The 15156-nt window shown below is 37.0% G+C and overlaps 1 protein-coding gene across 1 annotated transcript in view; it reads right to left on the bottom strand.

The window, feature by feature from the left end:
- The window catches only part of CAMK4 (calcium/calmodulin dependent protein kinase IV), a 219255-nt gene that overhangs the window by 141375 nt on the left and 62724 nt on the right, over nucleotides 1–15156 (bottom strand). Inside the window, exons 3-4 of the mRNA XM_069096101.1 lie at nucleotides 3423–3485; nucleotides 120–202 (exon numbers count right to left, since the gene is read on the bottom strand). Coding sequence (XP_068952202.1) covers nucleotides 120–202; nucleotides 3423–3485 — 146 coding nt within the window. The remainder of the gene's footprint in view (nucleotides 1–119; nucleotides 203–3422; nucleotides 3486–15156) is intronic.

The raw sequence follows: 15156 nt of genomic DNA, 5'->3' as shown, positions 1-15156 counted from the left end.
GGATGGATGGATGGATGGATGGATGGATGGATGGATGGATGGATGGAACAAATTCTCCCTGGATGTTTTTTTGTGGTCCAAAATATAAACCTGAGAATTGACTTCCACAGACCACTCACCTATCAAACAGTTCCCCTCCTGTGACCAATTCCAGAACCAGGCTGATTTCTGATTGTGTTTCAAATATCTCTTTTAGTTTTATCTGTAGAGAAGCATAAAAAAAGTTACAAGTTCATTATTTTCACCTTTCCTAATATTATATGCTGGGGAATTAACTGAAACTAAAGGAACATTCCATCAACACCAAAATAATAGAGAATGATCAGTTCATAGAGGTTTTTAGTTTTATTGCAAAGAATTCATTGGCATTCACTTCCTCACAATAAAGTTGGTCAAAACAGTCAAGCTAGTTGGACTTTTATCAGAGGTAGCAAGGAGGTACAGTGAATAATGCCAGTGGGTGTGGAATTCAAGTCTGGCCTCGGATGCACACTGGTTGTCTGACCCTGGGGAGGTTACTTAACTGCTAACTGCCTCAGTTTCTTCATCTGTAGAATGGAGATATCACTAGCACATACCTCATAGAGTTGTTGTGGGGATCAAATAAAAGAATATCTGAGAAGCAGTTAGCCTAGCACATAGTATGGATTTAATAACTGCTTATTTATCTTCATAGGGAAGCTTTTATACTGAAAAATCACAAATCTCAGTTACCCTTTTTATTTAATGAACTCTCCAATTTCAGAACTCTTCTAGAATAATGATATTTCTGAACTACATTAAGCCATGTTAGTTTTAGAAAATCAAAAGCCTACTTTGAAATTAGAGAGTCTGGAATGAATGGGGAATGAGAGTAGAAAGGACAAATACTAAACAAATTCTCTGTTTCCATAATGGCCTGAAAATGTACTGAAAGTGAAAAAATAAGTGGTCATGCAACTGGAGACAAACTAGAATGTTTAAAAAAAATTAAAATTGACCTATTTTAAGATAAATCCGTTTATAACAGAATATTTTCCTCTACAGTTCCCTGGCTTATATCCAGAAATTGATGGATGGATAACTCTTTGTAAGTGACTACGCCAAAACAATGACTAGCCTTTAATAAGCATTTATTCATTAGTCTTAAACATTCCATTCAGGTGTCCCAGGCTCCACTGCTTTCTCATTTCATAGAAAGGAGAAATCCTCATGGCAATACCTTCAGCATACTGTGGTACAAATTCCTTTTGGCCTCATAGAGACAGGCATCCAAAAAAGCTTCTGACCAAACTAAGTCAGTGGCTTTGAATGGAGATAGTTGAACACGATTCTGAGGCACTTAATGTCAGGAGATACTAGGCCCCTCCCACTTCACTAAATATCTTCAAACAAAGGCTGCATGGCCACTTCCATTATGCCATTGAGGGGATTCTTGTTCAGGTAGGAGTTGAACTAGAAGGTCTCCGACATTCCTTTCAACTTTGAAATTCTGAGATCTTGCAAATCTGCAGAAGTATTTTATCTTAGGTGCTCACTTGAGATAATAATGAAGCCAATCTATATATTCATAATATTAATAATATCTAAACCACGTGGAATGAAAAGCTTTCAAAGTATAGAAAACTGATAGAAGATATAAAAATCATGTGAAGTTGTACCAAGGATGATTTCAATGACTCTGCAGAGAATAAGCTTATGTCCTAATACTTTTATTCAACAAAAAGCAAATATTTTATTCATGTGGCAAATTAAATTAATAAAGGTAAACGGAGGGACAGAGTTCCGAACAAAATCATTTTATTAACAGTGATGCATATCATTGTTAAAGTGGTTCAGATTTACAACCTCAGTAAAGCCAATGAGAAGAAAAGGACCCTCTCTATTGGTGCACAACAAAGAAGGGGTCTTGGTAGGCATGGACAAAAAAGTGATAGGTTAAAGTATTGGGGCGGGAACATTTTGATTGGCTAGACTAAGAAAGGTGAGCTGCCATTCCCATTATGCCCCTCTTTGACAATTAAGGAATGTTAATTGTCTTATAGGATACACTTGCATCTTATAATCTTTGTGAGGGAATCAAAATGAACAGATTTGCTGTCTCCTTGGAAGACATTAAAAACTCCTCTAATTGTATAAGAATAGACAAGGACAGACACTATATCTTTTGGGGGTGCTACCAAGTAAACATGTGGGACTTAGAGATAACAAACAGATGTCTTGAAGGTAGCCCAGGAGATATGGATATGAGAGATACCAACTTTTCTTTTAACTACAATTTTATACTAATGCAAAAGGAAAGCTAATTTCCTGAGGTCAACTCAAGGACATAGAAATGCAACTTAAAGCAGATGCAGATTCAATTACAATATAAAATCAATACAATATCGAATCAAAGTCATATTAATTTAATTTTCTTCATCCACCAGTGCAACAGACTGTAGAAAAAAAATGAATATAATGAAAAAATAGAAGGAAAGCTACTTGTTCCAGGGTCATTTCTATCTTAAATCCAGTGGGAAAAAAAGATTATAAAGATAACAATAATAATATTCACTCACATTTATATAACATTTTATTATGTACACAACATCTGTACACTAAATATAGTCATCATAAAACTATAGTGTGTTAGAAATAGATCTCAAAAGTAATTTAATCTAACCCACTTATTTTACAGATGAGTAAACTGAGGCTCATATGATTAAATGATATGCCCCAAATTGCATGGCTAGTTAGGAGCAGATTTAGAACAAGAACTCATGTTCTTTTATTCTCAGTCCAGTGTTCCTTCCATTAAGTTCCCCAAAAGGTAGGTGGATCTTTCAGATGGATGTGTTTTGCTTTTTTTTTTTTTAGTTTTTTTTTCTGTGTTCCCAATACTTAACATGATGGACAGAATGATTGATTGTTTTAATTATTCAGCATTCAATCTGAAGTTAAGAATGATTTTACAAGGTATTTTGGAAATTAAAAATTTCAATATAAAGTAGACTTGAAGATTTCTAACTATGAAAGAGTATAAAGGACAGGTGGGGAGGATGAGAGTGTCTTTTCAGGGTTTCAGGATCTATGGACCTAGAGAAATGGAGTAGTTCCCAGAAGAAAAAAAATATATTCATTAAATGCTCAGTAATTAGATGGCAATACATTATCCACCTCAGACAACCAATTTAAGGCATGAAATTCGTACTTGAAATGAATGAACAGGAGGAGTGCTGCTGATCTACTGGTCTGAGTCATATTTACCACCATAACTTATTATAAGCCTGTTTCAGCCTCCGATTTTGTATCAGTTATAAATATGGTCAAAAAGGAAGAAAATGGCTGGACTAGGCTCGCCACAAATATACTTGTGTCCCCTTCATTAACAGAAGGTGTCTGACAAATCTATACTGAGGCTTTGGAAACAATTCAAGTTACAAGGGTGGAAAATCACTTACGATGTTGGGATGTGAAAGGCGAAGAAGGACTCCTATTTCAGTTCGAATGATTTTTTTGTCTACCTAAAAGACAAAATAAACAAAAGTTAAAAGAAATGCCTTTGTACTATATTAAATGCAACAGTGAAGCAGGCAACAGTGGGTGATGTCATACCTAGGTCCAGAAGTCCTGTGATTTCTCTTCCCTTTTTCTTTCCCGTTACCTTGTGATTAACAGCAGTATCTTGCCACCCCCAGTGAATTCTGAGCTTTAGTTTTAAAGTCAAGTAAGTTACTCCTACAGCTTAGAGAGAACCAGTTCTGTTTCTTCTTTTCCTTTTGTGTCTAGTGCTTTTTAACAACTAAGACCCAATATCATTTCAATCCCATACAAGGTCCAATCGAATCCAATCAACATTTATTAAGCACCTACTATATGCCAGGCACTGTGTTAAACACTGGGATACAATTAATAAAAAGAAACAATCTTTACCATCAAGAAGCTTACACTCTAAAGTGGGAGATATAACACATAAAAGGAGGAAGGAAAGTGGGGCAGGGAGGGGGGGGACACCAGACAGTATCCAGAGCAGAAGCATCTTGTTCAGTCGAGATGAAACCAGGAAGAGCAGCAGATGAAAAGTGGAGTGAGTTGAAAATCCAGTTTCTGCCCTCTATGAAGGCAAGCATTAGGAAGAGTTTGGTACTCCACCCCTCTAAACAAGAGGGGAGAGAACACTGAGGGAGGTGGTGTTCATCAAGGCTAGAGTAAGCAGCATAGTGGTGAGCTTAGAAGAGTTCCCTGGAACTGAAACCAAGTCAAGCAGCAGAGGCAAAGTGAAATGACTATTAAGATAGTATCTATTAACAAAATACACATCTCTCTAGGACATTCACATGATCTATACACTCAAGACAGTATCTAATACATGTCAAAAACACTGAACAATTATGGTAATAATAAGGCATATAGTGTTATAAGAGATTTCCTAATTCAGGCTAATGATCCTGGAGTCATTGGGGATTGCCAATTTATTTAAAAGAATGTCAGACCGCATTCATTGATCATTTTCATCTTAAAGTATTCATAAACATTTTGCATACAAAAAATCTATAGCTTTGACTCTTTGATCTCATTAAAAAGAGGCAAAAAGATAATGTAGTCTATGAATGTTATCTAAATGACATAATATGAAGGGATGGTGTTAGAGGACTCCTAATAGCAGACAGAAAATTGATTTAAAAAAAGATCTTATTCAAGTTACTTGACATTAAATTGAAGTGTCTAATGCCTTTTCAGACTAACAGAAATAAAAGGAAGAGACGAATCTTGATATGTCCAAACACTGATTATCTGTAAACTTTGGAGGCTGCCTCACTAACTTTGCCATGGAGCAGGTCCTAAACGTGATTTCTTTTCATCAGATTTATGGGTAGAATTGTCTGGTTAGTCGATGATCTTCCTTACCTCCCTTTTATGAAACACTTATAGAACCCCTTTCATTTAGTTTCTCTGTTCCCTCACTTTCCAAGAATAATCCTTCAATCACTATCAATGAGTTTCTACTCCCAGCAAATGTACTGTTAGGCATTCTAGAAGATATGGGAGGAGCCTAAGAATTTGTACAGTCCTTTAAGAGCTTATATGGTGAATGAGGGATGAGAATAAACATTTCTATAGTGTTTATTATGTGCTAGGCACTGTGCTAAGTGTTTTTTTGCAAATTATCTCATTAAATACAACATTAAGAAGTAGGTGCTATTATTATCCCCATTTACATTTGGAGAAACTAAGACAAACAGAAGTTAAGTGACTTACTCAGTGTCACACTGCAAGTAAGTGTCTAAGGCCATATTTGAACTCAGGTCTTCCTGATTCTGGGCCTGACACTCTATTTACTGTCCTACCAGCTGCCTTTAAAGGCAAGGTGAATAAAAAAGTGAGGAATACATAATAAATTCTATTCAAGAACCATATAAAAAAGGCAAGGAAGAAGATGGTTTAAACAATGGAGGAAATATAATGCTAAAAATTACTGGACTGAAGATGAATCTTGAATTTGAGAAATGAAAACTGCACTATAAATTGTTTTTGTCACTTTCCTTTTTTCCATTCCTCATAATCAGGTCAAGGTCCCAGGAAGCTCAAGTAGGTTAAATGCTATGGAACAAGGTGAGTCTATTCCAGAAGGCAGCAGATTGCCCCCAAACTCCACCCCACCCCCCAAAAAAACCTAACTCTCCTCCAAATAGATTTAGAAAAAACAAAAGTGAATCCTGATGGAGAAATACAAGAAAAAGTCACCGTGAGTAATTTTTCCAGTCCAGCTCAGCATAGGGAGAGGGACTAAGGGTTTTGAATATACCAGGGACTAAACTGAAGCCCTGGGGCTAGCTTCCAGGGAGAAGCTGTGAACTGGGGCAAGCAGAGGTCCCAGGCACGCAGAGTATCACTGAGCACAGGGTGCAGGAAGAAGTGCCAACTGGTAGCTTTGTCACCTACTATCCAGTTCCAAGTTACAGATCCCTGGCCAACTGAGGAGAGGAACTGTATCTATGGGAGCTGTTCCATGGTAAGGAGTGTGCACAGCTTGTGGGCTTTGTAGCTATCAAGAAACAAATTCTGCAGCAAGTAGCAGTTGTGTTTCTCGGATCCCAAGAGTAGAGCATGGTCTCAGTTTCAGCTTCCAGCCTAGTCTGAAACATGAAGAAGACAGAAGAAAGACAGAAACCACAGACCAGAAGTGAGCTGCAGTTCTATCATTCTGCACCAGCAGAGTCTTCCACCTGAATGATAGTGGCTGAGTGTAGCAGCAATCTACTATTGCTCACACCCAAACTCAAATCAAGATCTGGCTGAGCTTAGATCGGGGGAAAACAATTAAAATTTGCCCTGATTCAGACCACTTTGGAGCACTGGAAGCTCTCAGGCTCCAAGCCTGAGATGTCGTGAGATCCTAGGACAATACAGCACTCAACACCCCAAGAAAGCAACAGTAGGACCAGTCCATACCTTCCCTCCAGAAGTGTGTAGAGCCTAGACCTAGTATCAAGTCTGAAGTCAAGAAGTAGGCTAGAAGAATGAGCAAACAAAAAGAAGAATCCCACCACAAAACAGAGACAGGGACACACAAGGCACAACCTCCACCCCCACCCCCCAAAATGCTCCAAAGCAAGGGCAAAGGCTCAAAGAAAACAAAGCTTAGTCACATATTCAACTAGAATTCCTGCAAGAGATGAAGCAGGAGTTTTAAAAGAGCTTAAAAATGTTCTTTATAAATGAAATGAGAGTATTACAGGAAAAAAACTGAAAAATGAGAGTTATGGAAGAAAGAATTGGAAAGAGAATTAATAGTTTGGCACAAGAGTTACAAAAGTGTGTTCAAGCAACAAACTCCTGGAAAATTAGAATGGACTAAGTTTAAGCCAATCACTTGACAAGATATTCAGAAATATTAAAACAAGATCAAAAGGTCCAGTGCAAGGTATCTCACAGCAAAAATAATTGATCTGGAAAACAAGTCAAGGAGAAAAACTTTTAAAATTACTGAAAGCCATGGCAAAAAGAAAAGAAAGAAAAAAGAAAACTGTCCAGATCCCTTAGAAACATAGGATAAAAAAGGAATGCACTAGTCACATCCTAAAAGAAAACTCAAGATCATTGTAGCCAAAATCCAGAATTTCTAGGTCAAACTAAAAAATACTTCAACCATCTGGAAAGCAAGAATTCAAATCCCAAGTAGCCATAATCAAGATCAGATACAGTTTAGCAGACACTGCTGTAAAGGAGTAAAGAGTTTGAAACAGAACATTACAGAGAGAAAAAGATGTAGGCTTACAGCAAAGAAAGCTTACCCAACATTGCCAAGTATAATTTACCCAGCAAAACTACAGGGGAGAGGAATGAGTATTTGATGAAACAGAAAAGATTTCTGATGAAAAGCATTCCTAAGGGAAATATGGCTGCGTCAAAACTTGAGGCTATGCCTTAAGTTTGTTCTCTTGTGGCTACAGAAGAGCATCAGTATTTTACTGTGGTTAAGACTTCATAGGATCATAAATCTAGAGCTGAAATGGACCTTAAAGTTCAGAATAATTTTTTTTATGTCACGGATCCTTTATCTGTCTATGAATCCTTTCTCTTTTTCTTTCTTTTTTTTTTTTTTTGGAGGGGGAAGGCAGGGCAATTGGGGTTAAGTGACTTGTCCAAGGTCACATGGCTACTAAGTGTTAAGTGTCTGAGGCTGGATTTGAACTCAGGCCCTCCTGACTCCAGGGCCAGTGCTCTATTCACTTCACTACCTAGCTGCCCTGAATCTTTTCTCTAGATGACATTTTTAAGTGCATAAAATAAAATGCATAGGATTATAAAGAAAACTATATAGAAGTTATCAAAATTTTATCAGTTTTTTTTACAGTTATCAAAAAATTTTTCCATCCAAATTTACTGACCCCCCAGAATCCATCCTTGGACCCCCTTCAAATTTTGTTTGCCCCACATTATGAATTTCTGATCTAATCCAATTCCCTTATTCCACAGATGAGGGAACTGAGACCGCAAGTAGAGAAGGGAATTCCCTAAGATGACTGAGCTAACATGAGGCAAATCCACAATTACAACCTAGGTCTTCTGAATGCACGTGAATAAAAAATGGCTACCACCTTCTAACAAATGATGACTTTTTTGGTTGGACCTTAATTTTCATTTAACTTTTAGTAATGGAATATGGAAAAGGTATACGAAAGAAACTGGATCTAGAGTCAGAAGACCAGGATCTGAATTCCATCTCTGTCACAGACTTTGGGCAAGTCATGGAACAATCTTAGACCTCAATTTCCTCATTTGTAAAATTAAAAGGGTGCTCTCCATGACCTCTAAAGTTCCATTCAGTCCTAAATCCTATGATGTCATGTAAATCAGACTTCAGAGTTCATGTTTGGGTGGTCATTTGAACAGAATTTACCAATGAATTCTTACGGAAAAATTCCAAGGAAAGTCTTGTAAAATATTTCCCTACCTAATATCTAACAAACAAATCATCCAAGTTCATAGATTTATTTCTGAATTCATTTTTACCACTGGCCCCTTAATGTCACCATAAGTAGAGTCTGGAAGAATATAAAGGGTAGGCTTTCTCAAGCTACCTTGACAGTAAGACTAGAAGCCTAAGAACAAAATCTGTCTTTATTTAGAAATCAAAAAGAGCTCTCAGACATGGCAGATTACTGCCAGAATTCAATGATGCCTATGAACATTTAAAACTCTGAAAATATATTAGCTCAACACTTTGTTATTTGCAGTTAGGAACACATTCTTGAATTTTTATGAGGAATGACTGAATAGGATAGACCAATATTCAGCGGTGGAAACACAAAGATACTCTTTTATTGCTGTAAGGGTTATGGGATTTAAAGATCTCCCATGCCCCATGGACGTGCTGACATAGCAGAGCAAGAGAAAGTGAAAAGCCGAGCTAACGGTCCTGCGGTTGGCAGTCGGTGGCGGTTGCCTTTTTTTTTTTTTTGAGTTAGGACTCCTGCTGAGGACTGCCAGGGGCCGGAGCTGCTGGGAGCCCACTTCCAGGGCGCTGGGTGGTTGCTGTGAGTGGGGAGAGGAGGACCTTTGCCTGAGGTAGCCTGTTCTGTTTTAAAGGCTTGAGAATGTGGGTGCTTTCTACTTTATCTACCTGTGCCAATATCATAACTACTCTGATGGCTTTCACTTTCTAGTTTTGGGACTCAGTCTTTTGGTATCTTAATAAATTTTCTAGTTTATTTCCCCAAATGGCAAACCTGATGTATTTTGTGATGGATAATTATATCAGCATATTTGTAATCTCTATAGGCATTGTGAATATGGCATTGCTGATACAATTGCCCACAGGGTAGAGTTTTTCATTCAATGTTGAATATCACTGTAACAAGAAAACAACCTTTAATTTTCCACTTTAGTTTTTATTTTCCTAAGAAAAGTATAGGATCAATAGCCAATATCAAAGAAATAATAATCATATAGTTTTCGAGCTTGGGGTATTTTTTAAAGGGTCTGGTTTCTGTTTTCCCTTGATTTACTAACCTGGTGATTAAAGTAAGTACAACCACAAAGAAAAATATAGTAAGCCCCTGAAGGAACATCTTCATTAATTCTCTGCTTCGGAATTTCCAGCGATAGAAAACTCACTGCATCATCGTCAATTACATTTTTATCAGCTCACATTATTAAAAAGTTTCTCCTAATGCATCCTTCCTTATTTTGTCCCTGTAATTTCTAACAATTTTTCCCAGCTTCACCTCTGAAGTCAATTGATTATGTTCCTCTAACTTAGTAGAAATTTCACAGGAATTATTTCAACAAGATAACAGTTTTAATGGAACATCTGTATGAATTTCTACTGATACATTTAGAACCCTATCTTCTACAAATCACGAAGAACATGTTGAAACTAACATTCCTAGAGAAAAGAATTCAAATATACATTATTTCCATTTACTTCATATATATCTTATAAGTCCTTAATTATTTATGTTGTCTCCTTCGTTAGAATGTTAAGTTTCTACAGCACAAGAAATGTTTTAGTTCTTCTTTGTATCTGCAATACTTAGCACAGTGACTGAGGGCACATAAAAAGTAATTATTCAATACTTAAGAATAAGTTAATAAGGTAGGTGGCACAGTGGATAAAGTGGCAGGTCTGTAGTTAGGAGGACTCATCTTCCTGAATTCAAATCTGACCATAGACATTTACTAGCTATGTGACCCTAGGCAAGTCACTTAGCTCTGTTTGCCTGAGTTTCCTCATCTGTAAAATGAGCTAGAGAAGGAAATGTCAAACCATTCTAGTATCTTTGCCAAGAAAACCTCAAATGTGGTCATGATGAGTCAGACATAACTTAAGATGACTGAAGAGAAGAAAAAAAGCAAAATTTAAATACTCAACTTTTAAACATATTTGTGATCTCATCATTTTGGACATTGCCTCTGACAATATAGATCAATCTATATAGACAATATAGATCAATCTAGCCGTACCTTGTATGACTCTTGTCCATATCCTCTCATAAATTGAGTCTCATAGGTGGTCTACCCTAGCACTTCTTAAACTGTGGGTCATGACCCCATATGGGGTCAGGGATTGTGAGTGGAAAAAGTTAAAGAAGCCCTGGTCTACCCAAAGTTCTGGAGGCTGCTTTCCTTACTTTTCATGACATTATATGAATACTACTAGAGTATTTATACTGTCATGGGCTGCCCTTTATCATTTTCATGTGACCACCCTATCTTCTTTTTCTAGCATGCCGATGACATATCATCTTTCCCTGAGGACTGCCTTTATTCCAGTTCTTCAAATTCCCTTTTGTTAAATATCACAGCTGGTTCACACTCATCACACACCTCTTTATTATGTTCTGTGTGATATTTATTTTTAATTTTTGGAGACTGTTGTGTTCCATGTCATGGAGCTATATAGTACAAGCAGAATATTAGTATTAATATATGGACCTTTGCAAATTTCAATAGTAAAAAAAATGTGGGCCTTTGTTTCTATAAATTTGCAGGTTTTTTAAAGAGCTTTATAGTTTTCTAAAGGCAATCTGACACTCTCCTTTTAATTAATTCTGGACCCACCAAATTATTCATTTATACTATGTCCAGATATATCTACTGTGGACATGCACATAGATACATTAAAACTGAACAACTTTTCAAAGTCTGAAAAATAGACATTCTTTGCCCATCCTTTGTAGATGATTGGTCAAACATTTTTGATCGGCTATGGATCTTTTCCAAGAGATTCTGCAATGTTGTGAAGCTCAATGTTATCCACAAACACAGGTAACTGTAACACCTCATCATCTGTAGGGAATTTCTTTGCAACTTGGATTTTGTTGCATCTCAGTGAATATAGATAGCAAAATTACACACAATATTCTGCCTTGTCTTTTTTTTTCCTCCCTCTCTCTCTCCCTTCCTTCCTTCCTTCCTTCCTTCCTTCCTTCCTTCCTTCCTTCCTTCCTTCCTTCCTTCCTTCCTTCCTTCCTTCTTTCCTTCCTTCCTTCCTCCCTCCTTCCTTTCTTTTGTAAGACACTGAAATTAACTTTATTTCCTACCTATCCATCATTCTTGGCTATATTTTGAGAAATATAACCAAAATATGTAATATAAATATATTTATATAAACATAACCAAAAATATATCCAAAAACTTTTAAGTTCTCATTACTATTAATCTATGGTTTGCTACCTCTGTATTTATAATATTCTTGTTCCTCATAATACATATCAGCAAGTATATGTCAATACTAACATGTTGGTGAGAAGATAGAGTAATTATGCAAAATGCAGATTTTTTTAAAAAAATTCTTTTATTAGTATAAATCCACATGGGTTTAAAAGCCCCAGGTTAAGATCTTCCGATTGAACAAGTAGAAATAAAATGAAATGCTGAGCAAAATAATAAATCTTATCTTGATAATTTGAACAGCTCCTGAATTTTCAAATTTCTATTTGCTATCATAAAATTTTCTCCTGATATTAACCAAATTGGGACCTTCATTAACTAGAAGTCCTCATTAACTTCACAGATGGTTTGTGTACTAAAATCACAATGATCTTTGTCTTCAGGTCCCGATCTCTTTTTACAATACAAGCTTTTTTGTTAATTTATTTATTTTTAGTTTTCAACATTCACTTCCACAAATTTTAAATTTTCTCCTGCTCCTTCCCCTTCCCCTCCCCAAGACAGCATGCAATCAGATATAGGCTCTACATATACATTCCTATTAAAGATTTTCACATTAGTCATGTTGTATAGAAGAATTAGAACTAATGGGAGTAACCATGAGAAAGAAAAACACAAAACAAAACAAAACAAAAAAAATAGTCTGCTTTGATCTGCATTCAGACTCCATATTTCTTTTTCTGGATGTTGATGGTATTTCCCATGATGAGTGTTTTGGAATTGCTTTAGGTCCTTGCATTGCTGAGAAGAGCTAAGTCTATCAAAGTCAGTCATCACACACTGTGGCTGTTACTATGTACAATGTTCTCCTGGTTCTGCTCACTTCACTCAGCATCAGTTCACATAAGTCTTTCCAGGTTTTTCTGAAGTTTGCCTGCTCATCATTCCTTATAGCACAATAGTATTCTATTACATTTATATACCACAACTTCACAATACAAGTTTTACAAAGCTAAATAAACACAGATTCCTAACAGCACCATCTTTCTCTGATGCCTCTGAAGTCTGGGGTCCTAAAGCTCATGGGACTTAAAAGTACAAGGCACGTTAGATGTCATCTAACCCAATGTCTTCTTCTCTCCTCTACTTTCCTTTGGAACTTCCCACACACTGAGCTAGCTCCAGCAATGTGTACATCAACCTTATTATCAATGTGTACATCCCTGGAAAGTACACTGCCAAGGTAATTGAACTTACCCACAGCATTCAGAACTTCTCCATTTGCTGTAATGGATAGTTCACATATGTATGGTATCACCAAAGGAGTGAAACAAGGTTGTGTGCTTGCTCCCATGTTTTTTAGCATGATGTTTACAGTCATTTTGTCAAATCCTTTCAGTGAGGATGAACAAGGCATCAAGGTCAGCTACCACATTGACGGCGAATTCTTCAACTTGAAAAGGTTACAAACAGGGTGGCTAGAATAGAGCACCAGCCTTGGACTCAGGAGGACTTGAGTTCAAATCCAGCTTCGGACATTTAACACAAAACTAGCTGTGTGACCTTGGGCAAGTCACTTAACCCCAATTGCTCTACCTTACCCCCTCGAAAAGGAAAAAAAAAAAAAAAGGTTACAAACTAAGACCAAAGTGGAGGGAGTGTTGGTGCATGACTTTCTGTTTGAAAATGACTGTGCACTCAATGCAGCCGCTGAAGCTGAGATGCAGCAAAGTATGGATCTGCTGCTTGTGCTAACTTTGGCCTAACAATTAACACCAAGAAAACACAGGTGCTCCATCAGAACGTGGTAACGTTCCTTTATATATATCTATGGTACAGGTAATGTGTTGGTATGTAGAGTTCTGAATGTTTCTTCCTCTATACTTTGAGCACATCACTCTTCCTCTCTGGGCATCAGTTTGCTCATCTGCACAATCGTGGGTGGGATTCCATCAGGGTCTTCTAAGGTCTCTTCCAGTTCTATGAAATCATAAATGCAAACTAGCAGAGCCAGAATCTGAACTCAGATTCTCCAAGGTCAGGGCTATATGTTCTGGTAAATCTAAGGAGTAGAGCTGAGAGACAGAGATGTTGTAGCAGCACAGAACACAGAAAAGCTATCCCTGGCTTTCAAACATTCAAACTCTTTAGGGATAGATTAGGGAGTGGACAAATCTAGTCATGCTATCTGCATGAAAGATTCCCCTTGCCTGCTGTTCTTTCTGCCTATTCAGCCATACCTTACAGTACTCTAACTGGAGACAAATCCTTTCTTTTTTAAAAAGACTTGAAATTAGAATAATACTAAAATTTACATGAAGCTATACTTCATTATATATACATATATATATCCATTTCAGAAGAGCAGGCATTGACAGAAGGGAAGAGAATTAGAAGAGTGATCATAAGGAAAGGTGTCAAAGAAGGGATGGGGGGAAGGTATAGACAAAGAATAAATTGGCATACAATTTAAAAAGTTACAAACTTCACAAGTTTAGGGTGAACCCTACGAAGATAAATCGAATATTGTATATAGAAAATGGGGTAGTTGATCTCTCCAGCTCCGAGAGTCCAAGCTTAACAGAGATTCATCTGATTGCCCATATAATCCTCAGGCATTCAAACCAATACTGACTTTTTGACATTTTGTTTTATGGGCACCAGTGGTAGCTGGAACGAATGCTTCCTCTCTAAGAGTTATGGAGCTGGGCTTTTCCAGGGTCTAAAGAAGATAAGAGCTAGCTTGTTGTACATGTACCATAAATGGATTTATTTAAAGAGGAATATCCCTTCCTGAGCTCATGGTAAAAATCTGACTTTATTACACAGGCTTTAGGAAGAATACAGAATGGAAGTCTAACTAGACTTACTGTCTCCCAATTAGCACACACATATTATTCCAAACTTTTTCTCCTTCCTTCCTCCTAACACATGGCATTTTCAACACTGCCAAAAAGGAGGTCTGTTCTTACCTTACAAAAATATAAAGTGAATGCTGGGAAGAAAGATTTAATTACAATACTGATCTGTCTAATATGTGCCTTGTTGCATCCAAAACATATGAGAGAAGTAAATAAATGAACAAGAAAGGCTAAATACTGGGGGAAATAAACAGCAAGACCTTACACATCTGTGAAAGAATCTTCCTTTTGGATTCAAGAGGGTTCTTACTATGGATGTTCCAAGGAAGAAATAAAATGGCAAAACCCCTCCATAGTCTACTGCACTGAGGTTTCAAAGCCAGTAGGCCTAGACCCTAGACAGGAAACAAATATACATCCACAGCAATGACAGCCAAATTTGTGATGGAAGATCCCCTCACCTAGATAAAGTTCCAATGTGCTCTCTCTATTAAGGGTGATGTTATGTGATGAGGCAGCAGAAGGTCAAATTCAGTCTCATACACTTCCCAGCTGTGTGACCCTGGGCAAGTCAACTAATTTCTGATTGTCTGACAATGTGAATCCACTGGAGAGGGAAACTGCAAACTACTCTAGTATCTTTACCAAGAAAACCCTAAATGATGTCATGAAGAGTTAGACACAACTAGACTGAATAACAACAACAAAATATGAT

This window comes from Petaurus breviceps, unplaced genomic scaffold (assembly GCF_028583685.1).
Source record: "Petaurus breviceps papuanus isolate PSGF00001 unplaced genomic scaffold, PetGlider_PUasm1.0 229, whole genome shotgun sequence".
Classification (NCBI taxonomy): Eukaryota; Metazoa; Chordata; class Mammalia; order Diprotodontia; family Petauridae; genus Petaurus; species Petaurus breviceps.
This window is presented reverse-complemented; position numbering and strand designations above follow the sequence as displayed.